This window comes from Epinephelus fuscoguttatus, linkage group LG14 (assembly GCF_011397635.1).
Source record: "Epinephelus fuscoguttatus linkage group LG14, E.fuscoguttatus.final_Chr_v1".
Classification (NCBI taxonomy): Eukaryota; Metazoa; Chordata; class Actinopteri; order Perciformes; family Serranidae; genus Epinephelus; species Epinephelus fuscoguttatus.
In genome coordinates this window covers 11,968,971-11,993,925 of record NC_064765.1, presented here as the reverse complement: position 1 = coordinate 11,993,925, position 24,955 = coordinate 11,968,971, and the positions used below count along the sequence as shown (strand labels likewise).

Below are 24,955 nucleotides of genomic sequence, written 5' to 3'. Positions count from 1 at the left end.
AGCATATTAAGTTCCTTGTGTATTAGAGGCAGCAAAGCTGGTTTTCCATGGCATCACAGAGGCAGAGAATTTGCAGATACTTATCTTTATATGGGTGTCAGTCAAATATCTTTGCATTGTGATGAAAACTTGAGATTAATGAAACACTCTGCTGCACACAACACAATGTGAATGATGAGTAATGAGGGCGTTTTCCTTGATACTATTCATGATAGGTCAGCAGCGCCCATAATACTTTGTGCATGTGCACGTGTTACTGGCTAGAGGTAAGGGAAATAGACAAATTATCAATTTTCTCCATTGTTCACTTCCTTTGTTCGTTACTGATAAGCAAAAAAATAAAGAACATCAACAGAGTGAGTTCCTGAGGACATGTGGCCCCATCGGCAATCCAAAAGCTCAATCCAAAGCCAACATATGCCTTTGGGAAGCAGCAACCTGATCTCGACCAGACCTGAGACACAGCACATTCTCCCCCAGAACCATAACACACCTTGGGGATCAGTGAGGGGTCCCTCTTCCCTGGCCCTCAGGCTCAGGCCTGGATTACAGATACTGGTGGGTAAGTATACAGAGGAGAGAGGAGGAATGCTCTCAAAGCCACCACGACCTCCATGGATCAAACACAGGAATCATTTCAACATACCTCCCATGTGTGTGACGACCAACCACTGTTAGGAGAAGCGAGAACCTGGAGCTAAGCCTGTGTATACTCTGGGCTTACAAAACGGTGGAACAGGTTTAGGTTGGATGTAGTTGAAAGCGCTTGGGAAAGGCCCCTGGCCTTGTGAAAGCACCCTGAATGTGATTCAATGGTCATCTGGTTGTTCTTAGGAGTGTGTGAATCTGTGTGTGTTAATATTCAACAGCCTTGAGATCTCTGTGAGAAAAGTAAAATGTTCAACACTGACACAGATGTCAATGTCTTATCTACCCACAGAGACCGACTGATAAAGCAAAAACCAGTGAGTAAACCAACACCCAAGGTTATGACAGAGACTTTGAAATGTAAAACAGAATACTAATTACCTGCTTGAGATGTTAATCAGCACCATAAGTCACTGGAATTAAGTACTTTGCTTAAAAGCAACACAACATGTAGTTGAAACACCAGTTCAGTTTGTCCATTTTTGGGCTATTATTTCTCAATGCATTCAGGCATGTAGACATGGTCAAGACGACCTGCTGAAGTTCACATTGAGCATCAGAATGGGGAAGAAAGGTGATTTAAGTGACTTTGAATGTGGCATAGTTGTTGGTGCCAGACAGGCTGGTCTGAGTATTTCAGAAACCGCTGATCTACTGGGATTTTCACACACAACCATCTCTAGGGTTTACAGAGGATGGTCCGAAGAAGAGAAAATATCCAGTGAGCAGTAGTTCTCTGGGTGAAAATGTCTTGTTGATGCCAGAGGTCAGAGGAGAATGGCCAAACTGGTTCAAGATGATAGAAAGGCAACAGTAACTCAAATAACCAGTGGTTACAACCAAGGTCTGCAGAAGACCACACCAGGTGCCACATTTAGAAAAACATTGCCTGGTCTGATGAGTCTGGATTTCTGCTGCTACATTCAGATGGTACGGTCAGAATTTGGCTTCATGGATCCATCCTGCCTTGTATCAACGGTTCAGGCTGGTGGTGGTGGTGTAATGGTGTGTGGGATATTTTCTTGGCACACTTTGGGCCCCTTAGTACCAACTGAGCATGGTTTAAACACCACAGCCTACCTGAGTATTGTTGCTGACTGTGTCCATGCCTTTATGACCACAGTGTACCCATCTTCTGATGGCTACTTCCAGCAGGATAACGCACCATGTCACAACGCTCAAATCATCTCAAACTGGTTTCTTGAGCATGACAATGGGTTCACTGTACTCCAGTGGCCTCCACACTCACCAGATCTCCATCCAATAGAGCACCTTTGGGATGTGGTGGAACGTGAGATTCACATCATGGATGTGCAGCCGATAAATCTGCAGCAACTGTGTGATGCTATCATGTCAATATGGAACGTTTGGAATGTTGAGGAATGTTTCCAGCACCTTGATGAATCTATACCACAGAGAATTATGGAAGTTCTGAAGGCAAAAGGGGTCCAACCTGGTACTAGCAAGGTGTACCTAATAAAGTGCAGCTGAGTGTATGTTATCCTCCTTTTTACTGAGATGCAAAGTATTAGTTACATTTCTGACATTATTTTACATTTCCGATAACAAAGAGAAAAGAAAATTAACAAGACATTTGATAAAAGTCATGACAGTTCAGACTTGACTATTTATCAAAAAAGAACTTCACAGCTGCATTAATAAAGAAAATAACTGCTGGAACCCTGAAGACTACAGACACATTTTTCATTTTTAAAATTTTACTCTGTAGTCTGGCCAACCATTTGCGCACAACAGCCATGTGTAACTAGTAAAACTGCTGCCACAACGGCTGTCTTACTCAATGACCTTATAAATCACCCAACAGGCACTGTGGTAAAGACATCTAACACATCATAATTCCTGTGTATGGAATCCATTTTGACACTACTGACTCTGACCAGGGCTGTAACTATTGATTTTTTCATCTTTAAAGACTATTTTTTGATTAATTGATAATCCTTGAATTACTTTCACTGCTTACTTGATCAGAACAAACAGTTTAAAACCCAAGAAGAAAGTTGAAACGGTGAGTTCCTTAAGTGACTGTTGCCCAACACATAGTTGTGTGACAAAGTGTGCAGCCCCCCTGGAGTCCAGACCACCAAGTGTTGCCCCCTGCTTCTTGGCTGAATGGAGGCTTAAACATGAAGACAAAAAGCAGTGCCGCCCCTGTCTTGTCCTCATCCTACTTTTCAAAAACAGACATAGACACCCTCTCCTCCCTCAAACACAGAGAATCAATACAGCTCTTGTTAAAGTTGACCCTTTTAAATTCGCTCTATGGGGGCTACGACAAGGATGTGGGTCCCTTCAGGCTGAGCACAAAGAGCAGGAACTTCACTTCAACTGTCTCTGAACTTGATTCTCTCCTTTCTCCCTGTACACTATTCCTTTTGTTTTCTGTTTCTGCCTCGTTTGTTTTCATCAGAAGTCTGAAAAATACTTTAAATGACCCCCTGAACAAAGCCACAAGGAGAAAGCATAAACTTATTTCAACCTCTTCAGAGAAATACAACTGCGTGTGAGTTTGTCTAGACAGGCCATGTCAGGCAACATTAAAACAATCCTGTTGTTTGTCGTCTCTTGTCACACCAAATTATATCAGTAGATTGTAATTTGTGCCATCGTGCTCTGGCTGTTTAACATAATGGCCCCCTGCCAGAGCCTACTTTCACAGTTTCCCTGCAGCAATGGGAGGTATTTTTGGACGAACAAAGCAGTTGAGGTAAGGGACAGGTTGCATTGTGGGAATGGAAATGTACTCCAGGATCAAATGAAGCAGGAGAACGGCAGCCTGGAGATTAAGTGACTGGGCCAGAGCCATAGTGAAGCGTGCAAGCTGGTCGGTCGCCTAACAACACACAGGGGACAGACTAAACACCTCCATTAACAGGAAGGAGGTTGTCACCAGCAGGCCTCTGCACGTGCGTGTGTGTGTATGTAATGCCATTTAGAGGAAACAGCATCCACAACAAGGACAAAAGCCTCAGACTCGCTGAGAAAAAAATGTGCAAACAATCTAACAATGAAAGAGGAAAAGCAGAATATAGATTTTATTCTTGTGCAGGAAATGCAGGTCAACGTCATCCGGTCAAAACAGAGAGTAAGGAAGGAAGAATGAAACATGGGATTGGGGTTAGAAAAGGGGAGCAGATACAGCAGAAGGCAAAGAAAAGGAAGATCTGCTTTGGATAAAGACCTTTTTACGCACTGATCGCACTATAGGGCTGCTACGAAGTCCCTTCTTTACGCTGTCTTTGCATTTTTACACAGAACCAAATAATGGTGGCATCATGCCACCCCAGTGTACTGCCGTCATGGAAGCTGAAGAGGCATGACGGGTTTAACACAACAGCATCGGCCTCTAGTGTGACATACAACTTATGCATTGGGCAGCAACTTGTAAACAATGACAATGACTTACCATGGCAATGACAATCATTTACCATCTCTGTTACATGATGGATAAGGAGGGTAAGGAGCTCCCGGACCTCATTGTCTCATCAATTTGCAACATTTTCAGCTGCTGTTCTTTGAGTTAGCTGTTAACTGCTGTTATCTGCTTTTGAAATCTCCTGGCAGTGGGTCACACTCACAACAAATCTTCAAAACATCCCGTTCCGTCCTTGGTCCCATCCTGCCGGCTGTCCTTTCCACACAGACGTTTATTTGGCGCTGTTACTACCTGAACTGTGGGCTTACAGGCGAGACAACTCTGTCTCCCAATTCAGCGATCCTACCGTTCATAAAGAATGAGACGGAATTACGGTGCGACATTCCCTCCTCGAGCAGGCAGTGTGAAAGGGGCTGAAGTCGCATGGCATTCCATCTTCCATCAACTAGGGCTGAACCCAACTCAGACGAACTCAGACGTCAGTCGAACTGGATTTGGCTGCTCATCACAAAAATTTGACAATATGTTCTTTAATATATAATAATTTATGTAATATAGTAAGCAAGCCAAGTTAGCCCTCAGAGGTAACACGTGCTAACTATGCTAACGGAAATGTGCAAAACATTTTTGGCTAACATTAGATATCAAACAAAAGGCAGAGACTGTATAGAATGAGGCTGCTGTAAGTTGTAAATTCACCACTTCTAAGCAGAAGGCAGAAGATAACATTATCTCAGAACCTGACCGAACCGGACAAAGCCCCTCTTCCTCTGGGCAGCTACCTCCACCTTACACAGACTTACCCTGGGTCTGGGTCTGCAGCTGCCTGTACTGGAGAAGAGCATGAAAAGCAACAAAACGAATGCTCGACTTGAAAAATCTTGGTTGACTGAGAGGTCGCTGACTGATGATTCGAATCACTGACTTTTAGGGGGCAGCCCTATCTCTAGCTATACTATAACCAAGTAGAAAAGGTAGAAACACATACCATCCACACATGCAGGAAAGCATTAATGGAGATACTTGGCGGCATAATACTTGCATCTGCAAACACACATCACAGTACGCCACTATCTCCAAATAAAATGCATTGCCAGACTAAAGCTAAGATCCAAATTTCAAGCAATGCAATGTCAAGAGATGTTAAAAGAGAGCAGCTTAGTGTAAACATGAGTTTACATTTATAGTGCAACATCATATGCATGACAGCCATTTTTAAATAAAGTAGTGAAGTACAGAAAGATGTTATCTTGTTAAACTCACTCTGGCAACAGATCTTAAAAGGAGAGTTGAAACGTCACATGTGAGTCTAACTAAGTTAAACCAGACTTCTCTGAGGAAAATGAGGTCTCCTGAAAAACGAGGAACCAGCTGGGTTCCGTGCCAGAGAGCTACACCGTGATAAAAACTGTTCCATGTTGGTTTTGAAACACTTTTTCCCCCCAAAAGTGGCAGCCTGGTTGGTGGCCTGGTAACACAGAAAACAGAGGAAGGCACTGAAGTGGGTGAGAAATTTTTTGAAAAAATGGCAACTGTGAAAGAGAAGGACAGCATGATAAAGACAGGCTGACAAGAGTGAAAAAGTAATGGTGTAATGCCTCTGTAATGAGTTAAGTCCTGTAATCACTGGCTGTGGAAAATGCCAATTGCTGGTCTGGTTTTATGTGGCCTGCTCTACACTAAATCCTGGAGAAGTATTTATGTGCAGCATGCATGTGTATGTGTGTGTGTGTGTGTGTGTGAAATGTGTGTAAGATGTTGTCAAGGGTGATGGCAGAGGGCCAGACAAGCAGAGTAAAGAGCTTCGCCACATTTAAAAACTTCAGCTTCTCATTGCTTTTGCCAGGTTTGACGCAACCAAGAGGACCGAGATTAATTTTCCCTCCGCAACCGCTCTCACTGGGAGGACGTCTCTGAACTCAATGCAAAGACTACAGACTGCAAGCGATAAATGCATGCAAACGAAGATGTAATTTTCTCGTAAACAGTCTGTCATACAAAGAAAACTCCTGTTAACTCCTGTGTAATAATTCCCCTCACTCTCCTGCATGTCCACGACTGGACAGCTGCAGAAGAGGAGAGGGTGGCTCGGTTCCAGTCCCACGCTTTCCAACTGGGTTACACAAACACAACAGCTGGGCCCTGAGCAAAAGCTAAATGCTTTTGTTTAGACACAGGAAAAGAAATGTCGCCAGAGATGCTGCTTCCTGCTAGAGATCTAGGACAGGGAATCAAAGGTGAGAGTGGGAGATATGTGTAGAGAAGACTTCAGGGAGGACACAGACAGAGAGACAGAATCACATGCGGAGACAGAGAGGAAGCTGTTTGGCCGCAGTTCAACAACGCACTCGTTTGTCACACTTGGACAGAATTTGTAGGTCAAATTAGCATGAGAGGGCAGAGAGGCTGCAAGAGAGGGAGGAGGGAGAGACAGAGATGTGCAGGCCAAACAGATAGGCTGCTCTTCATTACTCAGGCCTCCCTACACATGGGAATGAAGGACAGCAGGGAGAAAGTGGAACAGAGGACAGGAAAATGGGGGGAAAAAATGAAGGCAGGAGGCTCTCTGGCTGTGCACTCCTTCTTTAGTATACACTCTTGTTGCAGCTGATACTGGGGCAAAGGCTAGACTTTAAACAAATAAATAGAGCCATATCTGGAGAGAGTTTGGGGACTGGTGCTCCTCCCCCAGTCCTTGTTAAAGGGGCCAAAGCACAACACTGTGGAGCAGAGCTGCATGTCACACTCTTTATGGCAGGCTGAAAATGACTTCTCCAGCCTCCAGACTGATGGGAGCCTTGTATGATATCCATAGGGTAGAGTGGTGCACCATAGCTTCATTCACTAGGGAACATACTGGTGCAATATTACTACAATTTCACATGAGCTCAACTACTATTCTTATCCTATATGATACTGTAACATTTGAGTGTCTGATTTAAGAACCCACGCCCATTGGTTAGCCCATAAATCTTAAAAACTAGGTACACTTTTGGGAAATGTTCATATGGTTACTATGAAAATTCTGGGCTATGATATACCTAGGTCATGTATAGTATTATACTTTGGCAATATGACAGAGGATATTTTGTTAAGGGTGAAGCTGAAAAGCTTGATGGCTGCTTGTAAAAAGGCCATTACAAAGCGACTGTACAAGGCAGAACCACCAACACAAAATGGATGGCTGAAAATTGTGGATGAAATATACGATATGGAACGTTACGAGAAACAAACACTGAATATGTCTCAGGAATAAATAAGTCATGTGAGACAGGGCAATTCAGGTCTCCTTGTGTTTTTTTTCCCTTTTGTGTTTATGTGACGTTTCTGCAATGGTAAAGCAATAAAAATAAAATATGAATGCAATATACATTAAATCTAGGGCTGAATGATATGTAGAGAACATGATGTCTAATTCACATGTTGGATAATGCAGTGATGATATCAGATGTGATTCAACAGGGATTGTCCATTTCAGTCCTTTAGTACTCCCATTTGTGATCACTTAGGCCCCAATCTCACAGAAAGCGTTTTAGCAGCAGTAATTGTTTTTAATGAGAATGAAGCTTTTCGCTCGCTGTTTTTATGTTGCTACACACCTTGAGTCTCTGAGCTCTAGGTGGCTGCCATCATTTTTGTGACGCTAGGCCCGACGATAGACAGCAGGTTGTCAAACTGCCCCCGAGTCATCCTATAATATGTCTGGAAACGGCCATCATGGAGAAGAAGCTCCTGGACTAGCTGGTGGTACTCCCCTTGACCAACCCTGTTTTTTAGAGTCTCATGTATCCACACAGATCTCTGTGTGAATCTCCTTGTGCTTAACAAACTATTTGCCAACAGCCTCTCACCCTCAACCAGAGCTACAGCAAGTACCCTCTGCCTCAACATTTTAGGAACTATGTACTAATTACTGTGAAATAAATAATAAATAAATAAACGGTAAATTGATTATACGGGAAGGTTAGGGTAAGGAGGTGATGGGGTGGTTGCCTGGCAACAATAAAAACATGCAGCATGCGTTTTTTTACTAGTGGCATTCAGTTTTAAAAAAAAAAGGCAGGTGCAATCTGTGTGACTGGGGCCTCATTCTTTTCTATTTCTATTGCCAGCTGTTGGCAAAGCTCAGACAGCACATACCTACATCCACCAAGGCTGTAAAAATCCGTTAAATTAGTTATTTTTACGATAAAAAAAAAACAAAACACTGCTTTTAAAGTATGTGCAACTCTAGGGGAAAATAAATGTTTTAAAATGCCTCAATGATTAGAAATCCTTTGAAAAATTACAGGATATAAAACTGGTGTCATATCTGCAGCAAAATCTGATCCCTTGCTCCTTGGCCCGTGGCCCAACTTTCCACTAATTTCTTTGGAAATCTGTTTACAAGTTTTTGAGTTACTCTGAGCCAAAAACAAAGTCTCCTTCCAACTAAAAATATGGAAACAAACACAAATCGGAGATCACTGAGCGGTGGGTTCTTATCACTGATGGAAAAGAAAAGATGCAGCCTGCTAAGATAAAGAGAACATGTTTGTAAAAAAGATCTATTCCTATGGGCCATATTCACAAACACTGACATCACAAACAAAGTGAGAATATGACTCAGAGCTTACAACTTAGGCTGAAATATTCTAGCAGAGAGTACTAGGGAAAGAAAGTTTTACCTTAGTGAGGAGGTGTGGTTGACACCCTTGCTAGACGACATGCATTATTTTGGAAGATTGGTTGTCCTTTTGTGAGTTTGTGGACACCCAGTGGAAATGAAATGATCTACGTCACAATATGAAACTGTGAATGTGTTGTCATTGTTTATGTGATCACTGTGATGATGGAAGGTTGAGACAGACCCAAGTCATCACTGCTGCACTGCTGCATTTGTCAAATATCTTAGTGTTGTGATCACTTCATTTTTGGCGTTATATCATTATTGCTTTGGGTGGGAGATGTGAGCGTCTCTACCACAAACATCATTCCTGCACAATCTTATCTATAGTGTTTCATTAGCTCCTACATCTTTGTCTTTCTTCTTCATCTTAAAAGTCCTCCTATCTACTTTTAACTGTGTTTTTTTTTACCTTAGGAGCTCCCTGAAGGGCTAAGATGTTTTGTGAATCGCTTTTATCTTCAGGATTAGTCTAACTTTAAGGGGAAAATCTTAAAAAACTTCATAATTTAAAGAATTTTCTCAGATTTTCGTCACTAGGAGCAGCTCTTTGCACTCAAAAGCTTTGTAAATACGCCCCCTTGATGTCTGAACTTTGTCTTTGTGATATACAGTGTTTGGATAAATCAAGCAATTTGAATAAATCAGAGTGGACTCTGGGACAGCATTTTCAATTTTAGACATTTTATAGACAAAATTATTCATTTAAGGGGTGCCCATTGGCTCACCTGGTAGAGCAGACACCCCATATATAAAGGCTCTGTCATTGCCACAGCAGCCGCAGGCTCGATTCCAGCCTGCGGCCCCTTGCTGCATGTCGCCCCCCCTCTCTTTACCCTCTCACAATAACAACTGTCCTGTCAAATAGAGGCAAAAAAGCCCTAAAAAATGTCTTTGAAGAATTATTGAGAAAACAATTAGCAGCTAATGAAATATCTAGATAGAAAATCCTTATTAGATCCTATCAGTCAGTTAATAAAAAATTAGATTGCACATTGACAGTGTGCAGTAAGAGTTATGTGCAGGCTCTAGTCTTCTTTCTAACAGGAGTTATCTGCACATTTTGTGATGCACATCTATCTAACAATTTTTAGTTTCACCACTCCTCTTATCGTCTGCCTTCACCGACAGAAAGCAGTAGATCTATACTTAAATCACAGGTGCTTTTCCTGTTTCCATATGGTGTAGATCTCATATTTCTTAGCTGACAGCATGTGGTTTATTTGGTGTCCTGTTTGTGGTTAATTCAAACCAGGCTAGGCTGAACTGGACCGGACTGCGTTGAGGGGGAGTAAATGCACACGTGCATGTGGCAGATTCTTCTTAAACACAGAGCAGCTATTCTCTCCCCACTCTGCAGCACCACTGACATACAGACCTAGAAACACTGCAAGCATAATCAAATCACACACACACACACACACACACACACACACACACACACACACACAAGGGGAGAGAGGAGAGGAGGAGGAGGAGGAGAGAGGGAAAAACCCCAGCAAGCTGACTCCTTTTGGCAATAAAAAACAGCATTGTGCTCTGAGACGAATCCTCAGCAGTGACGTCTTTGCGCTGAAATTTAACTGTGAAGAATTACTGAGTGAGGCAGCTGTGAGTTTGGCAGGCGAGAGCTGGGGGCTGCAGAGGCACAGTGGACCCCCTGCCCATTTCCCCTCCTGTTCTCCCCTCCTCCTGCTCCTCCTCTACCCAAGGAATTCGCATTCGCACTCTCTCTTCGTGCCTAATCAGTTTCTCTCGCCATTCCCCGTCTCAATCCTCCTGCTTCTCTCTCACACTTCTCTCCCATGTTTCTTGCTGTCAGAAGCAATAAACAAGCCGAGGAATTTGTGTTATTAAATAGCGAGAAACACTACTTATTAGCTCAATATCTTGCCCCAAAACAAAGGCAGCGTTTAGACAAACAGTCCCAACAGCTGGCTCCCATTATGGATTATGGTTCTCTTCCAAATACCTACCTCTTCTCACCTGGCAGAGCCCGTCTCCTGCCTCTATACTCAAACTTTTTCTAGAAAGTTAAAAACTGAGTCTCCCGTCATGTAAGACAAGCTTTTTTTCTTGTGGGGAGCCCTCACCGACAAGAATGCAACCACGTCTGCTCCCCAACATATAGTTAGATACCACATTTCTGTCTGCTCTCTCCGTCTCAACAGTGTATGAGGATGGAAACCCCCACAAGTATCTGGTGTAAACTATCAGTGATGCGTAGATGTGTACAGCGCAGGCATGGGGAGGGGCTGGAGGGACCAGTCTCTGAGGGGCACTGGGTGTGGCGGGATAGCACAGGACTGGAGAAGCAAGAGTTAAGATCCACTTTCCCCTTGTCTCATTCCACCACTGGCTCAGATTGTCTCAGTCTCATGGGGACTACAGCGCAAGACGAATTCAGAGCAAGTCCCTCTTCCTGCTCTAAAAAAAAAAAACATTGTTAAAAGATATGTTGAAAATAGAAACCATGAGAAAATCCAGTGCTGGCACACAGTACCAACTCATTAATGTGTTTAAAATATAAATGGTTGGATAAGATAAGAGCGAAACTGTATCCATACCCTCACTGTAGAGCAATTACCCACAATGTAATGCTGCTAGGTGAAATGAAGTGACACAACAGTGTGGGAAATTAACATCAAGTCCCAACATTGCTGTAAAATTTTGGTTGTGGATAACAAATGTGCCTCCTCAACCCGCCACTTAGACAGCCTCTTCGCTGTTCTAGAAGGCAATTTGTCTGGTAAAATAGTTACGAGTGGCTCTTGAATTATAGTGTCCACCTGCCACGGTGCTCCATTAATCTGGCTGCTGTCCTACAGCACAAACACAATATGTTCTTCTTTGTACTACAAACACTGTGTCCTTACATGAGCGTTGTTCCAATACCAGAATCTGAAATGCCTCAGATACTGCCTAAAATGCTGGATCAGGTATCGGTGAGTATGCAATGGTATGCAATTTATTGATAAGCTTTAAAGTATTTTTACAGCGGTTACATTTTTTTTTAGAACGCAATGGTATCGGATTGGTAATCACTTTCATGCGATACTCATCTTGATGAATCGGAATCAATATCCAGAAGAAAAAAATGGTATCTGAATACCTCTACTTTACATCCACCAGAAAAATGCCTCATTCAAATCTAATCAACTTTGACGTGATCAGTAAACGGCTGACGTGGTCATCTACAAGATGTTAAAGAGGCAATTCTTTGGATTCTGGTGCAGGAAAAGAGGTCACATTTAAATCCAGCAGTTCTGTCCTTCACTGGTGTCCTTTCGCCTACCCCGGGTCAACAGAGGAATGTCTTGTGGCAACTAGGCCACTGTGACTGGACACAATTCTGCTGAGGCCAGCGGCAATCCAAAGCCAGAGCCAGTGAGAGGAATAAAAAGGAGAAAGGAAGAAGTGCTGTGTTGTCTGTTGCTCTGTCTGCACAGTGTGTAGGCCGTCACAGCCTGGTCTTTCTCAAATGCATACAAAGGCAGCTCTGACAAGAGGAGAAGCAGGCAGTGAGGGAGTGGCAGAGGACAGAAAAAGTGACTGTAGGGGTGCAACTATTGTGCTGAACAAAGAAAACTCGATGGAAATACAAATTAATGACATGACTAATCTATAAAAAGAACAGGTTTTGGAGAGATTTCCTGCAATGGACCACTTCCTCTAGATCTGGAGCCCAGCTCAGGTTCCAGCAACACCCTCCAATCAAAGCAACACAAAGATATCTAATCGTTCAATCAAAGCCGGGACTTGAAAAGCAGGCTGACTCTAGCCATGCCATGTCTGACGAAAAGAAACTTCTGCGTAACAGATGGGGCTGATATCATATCCCCTGAGTGGCCATCTGTGTAAAAACATACAACACAACACACACACGCCCATCTTGTTGTGGTTTGTCTACACGGACACTGCTTCCTCTGGGCTCTTTTCTTGGTGCAGAGGTTGTGTTTGCCCAGCGTCAACTCGTGGCCAAAAACCTGATTCAGCACTCACTTGGTCTCCACCCACAAGAGGACATATAGTATGGCACGAAAACAAGACAAATCTTTACGTAGTGCTGCACAAATGGCTACATGTCAAACCAGATCCTACGAAATTACAAAGGACATAAACCATTCACTAATCTCACTCACATTACTTACTGCAATACTCTGAAATTCAAGACGACACTCAGATTAAAAAAAAATGCCATTTAAACAGAAAAATATGGTGATTTTTTTCCTCCAAAGAACCCCCTCTGTGCTGGTTCTCCTTTCACAATTTACTCTCGTGTATATCTGTAAGAGAATCTGTCAAAGCACTATTTATTTTGCCATCTTTCCACTAAGATAACCACAAGGAGAAACCACAGTCGCAACATCAGAAAAAAGTTGGGGTTTGAGGCTGAATATTGGATGCAAACTTTGATGTTGTAACACACTGTGAAGGGGGCTCCCCAGTTATTATTCAGGCTATGCCCCAAAGCATGTCAATGCGAAAATTATGGGAATACAGTAATAGTTCAGTGAGCATCCGATGCTAAAAAGCTGTCATTGGAATACTGCCTTATTTAGAGTAAAGTCAGTAGCTGGATATTACAGTTTATATAAAGTCAGTCAGTTGGAGAGTTAGATCATTACCTCCTCCTGCGAGGCATAGTGAGGCTCTGCGGCATCCACCGACCAGTAGCAGTAGTCAAAACAAAACTCCAGGAGCTTCTCCCTCGAATCCACAGCACCATCTGTACGTCCATCCAGCTTCAGGGAGGAAAACACAAGAGTAAAGCACCTAAGGATTATTTTCTAGTCTCTCTTTTCTATTTGATATGAACCAATAACAGTTAGGGCAAGAAATACAGTACAATCACCCAATTTTATGAGCACAATTAAGTAGTATTGCAAAGTATACTGAACTTAAAGTACAGAAACAACAACTGCTTACATTTGATAACACAGAAATTGGGCAGAAAGAATCAGAAGCTTATATAGAAGCTCAGCAACATACTATAGCTTTTGTTTATGAGACTGTTACGGTGTGGAATTGCAAGCAAGTTGTTTCCATTCATTAGCAACGCATTCACTCTTTCGCTTCTTTAGTCGCCTCGCTGCATTAACAGTAAACACCTTTCTGCTTACTGGGAGTGAATCCTGAACTGATGGTGGACAGCACAGCAGCATTTGGACTTGTCCAGGCACAACGGTTGCACTGGAAAAACAGTGCAGCATCTAAACATTTCTTCTAAATCACTGCATACAGCCTGGAGAACCATGTTGTTCTTAATGAGAGAGCACACTGTTATATTATATTTGTGACATTCAATCTATTCCAGGAGTGTTTTTTATAGGGACATAAATCTTTGCAGGTATATCCACTTTACTTAAAACTTATGCCATCTATTTTCATATTCGGGAATTAATTTTAAGTAGACAACAAGTTTGTGAGCACTGGGGCGTGCTAGTGATTGTGGCCTTACTCTGAACACAACATGTATTTCAGCTGCAGTGAATAAGGTAAAGGTAAATGTCAGAGAGACTGTGGAGCCTACAGCTGATCTATAGAGTTAGAGAGAGTTAGAGAGTTGGGTAATTGGTCCATTCAACTAAAATAACATGACAATTAGCCACTTTTTAGCATGCTGGCTGCACATTAGCCATAGTAACAAAAAAAAAAAGAAGACCTCACAAGAGGGCTAAGCTGTTCTTTACAGGTGATTTGCCAAGCTTGTTGTAGATTGGTGACAAACCAGTTGTCTTTAGCGAATGTAGCACTCGAAATTTTGGGGGTCATCTTTGCAAATTTTGAAACTATTCAAGACACCTGACGTTTTTGACATCTTGCTAGCATATCTGTAAACCAGCTTACAGACACAGGAAGAGGCCATGTTCAGCAGTCAGACAGGAGTCACATTAAAAAACTAGAAAAGCACTCAGAGAGTGCAGACCTCCGCCAAGCAGCTTGGATTTCCTGCCATTTCATTATTTTATCCACTTCGCTTCAACCGACCACCACCAAAATTTTACCATCTGTTGCTTGTGCCATAATCAACATTTCCTGAAAATTTCATCAAAATCCATTCAGACCTTTTTGAGTTATTCTGCAGACAAACAAACAAACAAACAGACAAACGCCGGCGAAAACACAACCTCCTTGGCGGAGGTAATGAATCACAGCCAACAGATATCTTTCCCGTCTTCCCTAAATATTCAGTCTGATACATACGGAAAAGTTGATCATTTACATCTGTCCCACAGAGGATAGGCCTACACACTTTTAAACAGCGCCTGGAAGAAGATCAGCTCTGCACTCAAGATTTCAGGTAAATAGGCTATATGATGTTTGTTAAGGTTGCTTAGCAACCTCAGACGCAACCTGTCGCTGCGCTCTTGAAAGGTGGCACCAAAAAGGCACAAGAGAAGTGCCCGCTGCCCAACCTCATGTTTTCCAGGCGGTTAAAGACGTGGCATGTGTTCGGCCCCTAATTCCCAGGGCTGGTACCTGCGGTTATTCCACAGGCTAGTTAATAACATGTCGGGCAGGAAATCCAAAGTGTGGGATCATTTTGAGAAGGTGAAGGACGAACCCAAGGTGATATGTAAACTCATCTTCATTGGTCGACTATTAAAAATATTTTTCAATACTCATCTGTGTGAAGGAGTGAACAGGCTAATATAACATGATGAGTTAGAGTTGTTCAAACCACTTTTGGACTTGTTTGCCCACATATTTGTACCGAGAGGTGTTTGGATCAGTTCTGCTACTACGTCTGCTTCTTGTTCTTCTTCTTCTGGCGGACCAGGTGCGTTAAGTACGTCTTTACGATGCATACCGCCACCTTTTGCACCGGAATTGTAACGACAAGCTACATTCACAGACAGTGAGTCCCATTATAAGGTCCAGGTAGCGTCAAAAGCATAAAAATCTATATGTGGCGGAGATAATTTATTCGTGGCGCACAGTGTATGGGAAACACTGGGATAATTGCACTGGAAATTTTTTGAGATGACATCAGGGTATCATGTTTACATGTGGTGATTGCATGTTCAGTTGCAAAACAGCAACATTAGAGCTGGTGAGGGATAAATGTCTCGCTCAAGGACACTTGAGTGATGGATTCTTGCCAAGCAGATCGCTGGAAATGGGTCATTTAGTCACTGTTACACTTCAAACCAAGCAGTCAATTATCCAAATCATTATCCAAATGATGAATCCACTCAGTCATCTAGTATGTAAATGGACTTTTCTTTCTCTAACTGAGGCATTAAGCAATACTAAGCTCTGGGTATCAATTTTGTTCACAGCAACTGACTTTCCTGAAAGCATTATTGTTTCACCCCCTTAGTACTTTTAGGAAATACAACAATGGCCTTGTCGTGTAGGGGATTAGCCAAAAACAACGCCAGCCACGAGCAAATTTCCTGGCCAACAGACCTCCAACCAGTGACAGACTGAAGGCTCATGTTTTCCAACTAAATCAAGTTAGGGAAAACTGATAAGTTGTTGCATCTTTTTTCTTGTTTCACACTTTTTAAATGTAGTTCAGTAGTTCTTTATAACTTGTATTATGTGCTGTTTGCTACTCGGCTTTACATTTATTGTCCTTTAAACTCTTAACCGTTTTTTTTCTTCCTGTCTCAGATCTTCCAAAACTGTCCCACTTTCCATAAATAATTATTCCCATGAGACCCGCAAGAGCTTTGGAGTCTTGGTCCTTTTCCATGGCAGAGGGAGGCCATATGTGGTTCGTCTCTGTCACATCATTTGTAACAGATTCTCTCCTCCCCCACCCAACTTCTCTCAATACTTCAGCATTCAAAATGTAAACAAAAGGGGCAGCTCTGTAACTACAAATTTAATCAACACAAGTCTTCGTGTATATGTAACTAGGCTGTAGCTAAATGTGTGCAGTAGTTTTAAGCTGAATTTCTTTCATCTTTTTGTGTGTTTGCATCAATTCTACACATGGGAGACTGGATACTTTGATATATGAACCTCATCATCTACAAGCCATATCTTTCAAACGCATACCGTTTTATCATTTCAACAGTAGCAAATGCAAACATTCACAGGGGAAAAACAAGGTGTAGCAGCAGCAGACTGTCTGCAGGCAATGCAGCTCAACCAATCAGACAAGTCTACTCAGCAATCTGACACAGCAGGTTGGTAAGTTAGAGAAAGTATCAGCTTACAAGAACATGTAGCTCACATAATTATTTCCAAATGTGTCCTTGAAACCTGAACTAATAACTAAGACAAAAACACAACCAAAAAATACTTTTCTCAGCTAAAATACAGTATAAAACAACATTGCACACTGCTCTTGTATTACTTAAAAGACCATTAAGGCCTGGAGCCAGATTCCCTGTTAAAACACCTCATTTAACACTAAAGTCTGTAAACTGTATTTTATGTACTATTGTTTCCAAAGGAGAAGAGAGGAGCCTTTAGTAATGAAAACAGACTTACCTTTCAACACCACTGTGTCTTCATCAGAGTAAAAAGCCCTTTTGACTCTGATAAGGACACAGTGGTATAATGTGGTATTTGGGGGGAATTTTTACCATTTTTATCAATTCTTGAGTAGAAAAAGGTTTAAATTTAGCAACAAATCTGTGTAACAAATGGTATCAGCCCAAAAATTGCTGCAACAACTTATGGGATATTATTTAGCATGGGAATGGCCATCATGTACTTCCAATCAAAATCTTCTAAGCCTATACACGCTCCAAACTTTTAAAGTTTGAATAGGCGCCTGACCAAGGCACTATGTAATCTTGGGGTTCACCTGTTTTCAGATACAATGTCTGTGGGGCATACAGTGTTTACCTGCAATCTTCTACTAAAGATCCCCTGTTCCCCCTGAAGGCCCTGACACACTAATCCGACAGTTGGCCGTCAGGCAAAGTCGTCGGTGCCATGTGTCCCACATCATTGGCCCTTGTCGTCTTTTTTTCCCCACTGATTCACCATGTTGAATCGGTGTCTGTGAAAGCGGAGCCAGTCGGCGAATGAAATCACCCTGATTGGTAGTTCAGCCCAGTGTACAAGAAGAGAAACTGAAGTGAGAAATGTAATTAGGGAGCTTAAGTCAAGAGGGATTGAGGGAAATAAACTTGTTATATGAGGTAAGATTGTTTTTCTTTAGTCATTGAGCTCTATAGCAAAAGTGTTTCCTGATGGTTTGTTTTATTGTTCACTGGCACATGGTAAATATGCTTTGTTCTTTCAACATTTGATTGCGTTGTTAATGTGCTAACTGGCTAACTAGCATCAAGACATCTGGGTCCCCTTTTTACATGACGATTACAGACAACCGTTGTCTGCTGGTATGGAGTGGTATGTCCTCTCTCGCAGGTGTGGGACATACGTGCTTGCTGGCTGTTTAGTGTGTGTATGTGCAACTTTTTAGCCGTCTCACGGCTGTGTGAGGCAACGCAGCAGGGGGCTCTTGTTGTCGCTAGTTCTCTGAAGTCGGTTTGGTGTGTCTGAGCCTTAAAAAAGACAAAAAATACCTAGCCAACTGACAATTGTCGGTCAATGTCAGGTCGTTGGTCAGCGCCTGTGACCATAGTTATTGCAGCATGTCCTGAACTGTTGGCTTTTTTTCAGCTGATTCAGCATGTTGAATCGGTGTCAGAGACGGTGAAGCCTGTCGGTGAATAACATCACTCTGATTGGCAGTTCAGCTCAATGCTCCAGAAGAGAAATGAAAATGAGGAAAGTAAACAAACGACTAAAGTCAAGAGGGCATGAGATCAAAAGAAACTTGTTATACAAGGTAAACTCTTTTTAGCTTTTGGGCTCTTTAGCGGAAACGGTTCATAATTGTTTGTGTTATCATTCGCTAGCACAGAGTAAATATCCTTTATTATTTCAACATTGGGGTGTGTCGTTAAAGCGCTACCTGGCTAGCAAGTGTCTTGAATCGATCCTGTCGATCTTCCGGCTTCGTTTTCTTTTTTTTAATGACAAATATAGACTATCACCACCTGCAGGTATGGAGAGTTATTTCCTCTCATGCTGGCACGGAACGTACATGCTAGTTGGTGGATGGATGAAGTTTCTGTAGTATGTTTAGTGCAACTTTTTGGCTGAGACACAGGAAATGTGACGCAACACAACAGTTGTCACTTGCTCTTTGATGAGTCTTAAGGGTTACCGCAACTCAGTCTGGAGTATGTAAAGTATGCTGTAGTTGTGTTGCTGTTTATATGTGGCGTGCACAGTGTCAGAGTGTATGTGTGTGACAGGAGGGGTCTCTCAACCCATGTGTATGTGTGAGCTCAACACATATAATAAACAACAGTGACATCAAGCAGGAAAAGGGTGATCTGATTCTGTAAACATCCTGTTGCTGTGATAGATACCCTCTAGTAAACACAACTCCCGCTTCAACCACTCCTCCCAACAGAAGATACACCAAAACAGATGCAATATTTTACATTTGTGTGCAGCAGTTTGGATGCTGTCACACCAAAATACTCACCTTTACATTCCTGATCCTCACAAGCTTGTCCTCCACCTGAACCGCGAGCCTTCCTCCATCTGCGCTCTCCCTGTGAGCAAGAACATTGCTTCAGTCAACTCTGTACACAACTATATTTGGAAGCATAAAGAAATGTGACCAATGTTATGAGAAGGGAAAGATCAGATCAGAGAGAAAACGTTAACACATGCTTCCAATAGGGGAGAAAAGATCTAAAGGGACACCATCAGTATTGATCAGTGTCTCCTGCTCCAAATGCAAACTGGACAGAGATTTAACAAAGGTTTCACTTTGGATTCAATGCCCTGCAGACAGACTCAAATAGGTTTAAAGTCCCCTTTTTGCAGACGCAGATATAATCAAGAGGATGTCCAGATGAATTTAGGCCACTTGACTCGAGGCCGTCACATGACAGGTAGCACAATGAATCTTTGTGTGTGTGATCCATGAAATCGCCACTGACCAGTGTCAGATTCAAATGAAAACAGACCCTCACATACTCCAGAGACTTCCTCTGATGAGGCAGCTTGGGCTGTCTCCACAAAGTCGAGAGCGCACACCAGTTCTGTGTGTGTGTGTGTATAATTGGGACCAGTGTGTGTCCCCGCATGTGTGTAAAACAAGGTCAGCTCGGTGATGTGTGCTTCAGCAGCTGGACCGAGCACATCTGATGCAACACACGCGAAACTGGAGGCAATCACAACATGGAGCTGAGAGATTTTCGATCTCCAGGAGCGATAATGACAGCGAATGAGGCCTGCAGAGCAAATGCTCCGTCTCTGTGGTGGGTAAGGGGATAGACGAGCAGGCTGTTGTAATCGTCAGCTCTCCCTGTGCTTCGCCATGCGGGACTCATTTTGCCAACCCCAGCAGTGGCCCAACCCAAAACCACCAACCTTCAATCTCAGGCTTTAAGTAGTATGGGGGAGAGGAGATTGGTGCTGGAAAATAGTAAACCTCATAAAAATGTGTGTTGATACAAACCCAAGACGAGCAATTTCACAATCACCCTGACATGTTTTTTGCATGTGAGTGGCTTCTAGCGTTCTCAGGGGGAGCTCATTGAATCCTAAAACAAAGAGCAATACACTCCTGTGTCCAGCCAAATGAGGAAAGCAGCTGACCAGTCCAGTGGTAATGTTATCTCTGTCACACAGCAGGCCCTTATTCAAATATATAACTAAGGAAATATATCCTCCACTTAAAAAAGCGGAACAGAGCAGAGGAAAGTGAGACTGACAGAACCAGAAATCAGGAAGCAGAGATTTGCATGACAGTGAACATTATGTATAAGAAAATCTTTTGTTATGCAAAACACGAGGAAGACTGTTTGAAAGAAACATTGTCCGGCCCTTCATAGCCTGAATAATGCTTTGTTATGGTACTGTAGAGACCTTTAGATTGAGCACCCCTGCTAAACATCCTGCAGGAGTTCAATTTAATTCAATGCACTACTATAGACTTTATATGTACTATATCTCCAGACCCCGAGGAACTGTTATTCAACATGCTGTAGCAATTTGCCTGTTAATGTAAAGGGGTGTTCCAGTGGAGCAATGCAACTTTACAACCTCACTGTGTTTCTCTGCTACTTAAACAGCAGATTTCACAGCGCTGTAAAATGGGGGGGAAACTTTTTTTGTTCCCATAAATGCTTTCCTAAATGAGGGGAATATCTTAAAGTAATGAGCAAGTGAGAATTAAGTCTGTTTTGTATATTAAAAATATATGTTTTTACATAGATGTAGGTATGAAGTAACATTAGTTGACTTCATCTTCTTTCATTTGTTTGATGTTATGAAACTAACCTCTTGAACCCCACTGTTACGCCACTCTGCTATTCATTACAAACTTCTTTTTTTTCTGGTAAACACTGTTAAAACTTGCAGTAAGTATGTGGAGATCCAACAGTTTCCAAAGTAATCAATGGGGTCTTTGGTTGAACATTTTACTGAGTGTAAACATCCTTTAGCCTCAGTAAAAGATTTGATACAGAGTATACTGTATGTGATAGTGTAAGTCAAGTTTGTAGGGCTGCTACTAACATTTACATTTTACTACTGTTTAATAGTTTGTCTAAACAAACAATTTTCAAATGGCTTATTTTGTCTGACACACCATACAGCACCCACAGATATTCAGTTTACCATCATGTAAGGCAGAAAAGCAGTATATCGTCACATTTGAAAAGCAGGAGCCATCAGAACTATACCAAATGATCAATTAGTTGCCAATTATTAAATTAACTGTCAACTAATTTGACAATCGATTGATTGATTTGGGTCATTTCTTAAGAGAGAAAAGTTAAAATTGCTCCTCTTGGAGAGTAAACTGGATGCCTGCGTAGACAAAACAAGATATTTGAAGACGTCATCTTGAGCTTTGGGAAACACTGATCAACATTTTTCACCATTTTCTGACATCTGACAGACCAAACAACTTAAGAAAAAGACTTTTTGAAAACTTGAGATCAAACTCAAGGCTATGGGGCCGATTGCACAAAACACCTTAGGTTTTCTCCTTGAGTATGACACTTTAGGCTTAATTTCTTCTTAGCTGAAGGACTTATACAGTTGCACAGACTCTCTTTAAAGGTTTCCTTAGTTAAGGAAAAATGTTAACTCATTTACTGCATTGACAGAGATTTTACAGTGGTGAAAGTGTCCATGGAGATTGTTTGTTTGCTTGGACTCACACTTGCGATACCTGTTTTTATCTCATTAGATTGGCTTATACTTACAGTAGATGGTGAAACAATGGCAGAAGAAAAGAAGACAAGGAAACCATATTGGTCGGAGGAAGAAAGGATTATACTTCTGGAGGAATACAATCATAGAAAGCACAAACTACAACAACTGTAAGAAAGAGCAACGAAAATAATTCAGGCAAATTTAAAGTGTAAAATTAAATGCAGAGTGTGTTGTTTTTTTCATTTATTACCATGAACTCGGACATATTGCAGTTAAGATAGAGTCAGGGGTACCTTAAGTTTTTTTTTTTTGTTTGTTTGTTTTTTACCTAGCTTTGTTTGCTAAGGTCTTTTGTGCAACAGACTAGGAATCCCTTAAGTATAAGACCTAGACAGAGTCATTTCTGCCGACTGGTTATCAAATCAAACGTGTTGTTGTTTTTGTTTTTTTTTTCATTTATTACCATGAACTCGGTCATGTTGCAGTTAAGATAGACTCAGAGGTACCTTAAGTTGTTTTTTTTATCTTGCTTTGTTTGCTAAGGTCTTTTGTGCAACAGACTAGGGATCCCTGAAGTACAAGACCAAGACAAGGAGAAAACCTTAAATACTTAAGTGAACATTTTAAGGAAAGCTGAAGGAGAGGACTTAAGGATGTTTTGTGCAACCAATTTTATTTTAAGGAAACCTTAACTAGGACTTCAAGAATAATCTTAACTTAAGGTGTTTTATGCAACTGGCCCCTTATTTCTGTATTTAACTGCTTCATTGTTATAAAAACATTAAGCATAAATTCATCCTATAAAGGCAGTCACACATACAGAGACAGCAAAGGTGTTTTGACTCATTATCACAATTGACTTCTGATTATAAAACCCATTATCTTAATGGTTGTTATGTGGCTGCTGTTAAGACAATTTAAACCTTAACTAGCTCCAATGTTTTGTACATTACTCAGCAGCACCACACACACTTGCTGCACTTGAGATGCTTAGTCAGTCAACACTACTGACAGCCACAGTTGTCAGTGTCCACCATGTGCACCACAACACTGTCTTCAGTTAGCTAACCAGCTAGCTTAAAGCTACCATTATGACTTCGTTAAATGCTAAATAGTAAACAAGTTAAAAGAAAAGGCAAAAGCGTATTGTTGTGTATGTTTATGTGTAATTAGCAGCGAGCAGCAGCTTGTATCACAGCTAGCAACAACAGTTCAGAGACATAAAGGCAACTACAATAAAGTTAGCTCTCATAATGTCCATATTAATTACCGTTTAATTAGCTAGCAGAGTCAATTAACGTATGCTAACGTCAGAACTTACCTTGCGTTGAGAGGACGCACTCGAATGGCAACTTTAACGTTTGCCATGATGCCTTCACGGACACATCTTGTCTAACTCGCAGCTGGTGTAAAAGAGTATTTCCCTTAGGAGCATTTTGACTTCTTCTTGTATTAAAACCTAAAGAGCGGGAGGAAACTGCTCTGACATCCGCTGTTTAAGTCATCTCTGCCGGCTGGTCGTCGGTTCAACCGCCCGCCGCCTCTCAACCAAAGTCCCAACTGAAGAAGTGAAACTTCCTGCTGGACTCAAAGGGAGGGGAGATGCTGCTGGGTACTCCTCCTACTACGCCATATTCAAATCTTTTTCTTTTTTTGTTTCACGTCTGTTATTGTTTGAATCCTCGTTATTTTAAATATTAATGTGGGGAGTACAATTTATTTTGTGTATTGCTTTTTTATAAATTATCCCACATCTTTGGCTTTGTCATAACCTGAATTTGGCTGGCAGGGGCGTAAATACAGACAGTGTGGGCCTGTGGGGTGGAGGGGGCCGAAAAGAGAGCAGGCTTTGAAGAGGAAGGATTAAAAATGAATCTAAAGAAATCAAGTGTTTGTTATACAGTTACTCATAATTACTTTTATTGCTTCCTTTTTTCTTTTTCTTTTGTAAAAAAAAAGTCAGTTTATTCATACATTTTCCATAAACCCCTTATCCCTTTTGGGGTTGCGGGAGGGCTGGAGCCTATCCCAGCTGACATTGGAGAGGCAGGGTACACCTTGGACAGGTTGCCATACTATCGCAGGGCTGGCACATAGACAAAGACAACCATTCACACTCACATTCACAACTACGGACAATTTAGAGTCACCAATTAACCTGCATGTCTTTGGACGGTGGGAGAAAGCTGGGGTACCTGGAGAAAACCCACGCTGACATGGGGAGAACATTTAAACTCCTCCACCCTGGGGTTCAAACCCCCCACCCAGGTACGAACCAGGAACCTTCTTGCTGTGAGGCAACAATGCTAACCACTGTACCACCATGCTGCCAGAAAAAATGGTCAGTGGCAATCTATGACAATATTTATGCTTATTCTACACTTACTCTAACTTATAAAATCTATCAATTAACTATAATACCTATCCAATTAAATGGTTGAACGTAGGGATGCGTAATAATACCGGCACATTATCCGTATGAGGTAATATCGGCTTTAAAATGAACTGTCAGAATTGGCCAACACCTCTGCAGTTTTATTTAACTTTTAATTTATTGAACTGAATTTAAAGAGGAAGACAGAGAGGGGGTGGAGGTCGAGAAAAAGAGATTTTTTAGAATTGTTTTATTCTTTTTTATTTATTTATTTATTTATTATTTTCTTAATTTTTTGAATTTATTTTTCTGTCTCCCTTTTTCCTAATTTAAGCTTGCTTTATTTGCACCTGTGACTCTTCCCCTTTCGCCTGTTCCTCTCGTTCTAACTCAGTTCCCCTTTTTGTTTTACAACCTTCAACCTTATCAACACACAAAATGCCACCCAACACCATCAACATACATTATACCAATATGCCTGTGTTTGTCTTTTGTGCTGTTATTTTACACCTGTCTTGTCTCCCACGTAGTGTTGCCCCTGTCATGTCTTCCACTTGTTTTGTACCTGCAACACCTCATTAAGAAAAAAAAAATTGGCCTACAAGCTTTTTCCTTATTTTGCACAATGAATGATTACATACATCAAAAATCATTGTATCTAATATCTCCATCTGCTGGCAGGTCATCATGATGAGAGCATGCATGTATGATA

At 41.7% G+C, this 24,955-nt stretch overlaps 1 protein-coding gene across 1 annotated transcript in view; it reads right to left on the bottom strand.

Moving 5' to 3' along the window:
- The window catches only part of stard9 (StAR-related lipid transfer (START) domain containing 9), a 55,909-nt gene extending 32,488 nt beyond the window's left edge, over positions 1–23,421 (bottom strand). The window contains exons 1-3 of the mRNA XM_049597159.1: positions 23,191–23,421; positions 19,180–19,249; positions 13,337–13,453 (exon numbers count right to left, since the gene is read on the bottom strand). Of these exons, the coding sequence (XP_049453116.1) occupies positions 13,337–13,453; positions 19,180–19,249; positions 23,191–23,237 (234 nt within the window). The 5' untranslated portion in view covers positions 23,238–23,421. The remainder of the gene's footprint in view (positions 1–13,336; positions 13,454–19,179; positions 19,250–23,190) is intronic.
- Positions 23,422–24,955: the final 1,534 nt, after the last annotated feature.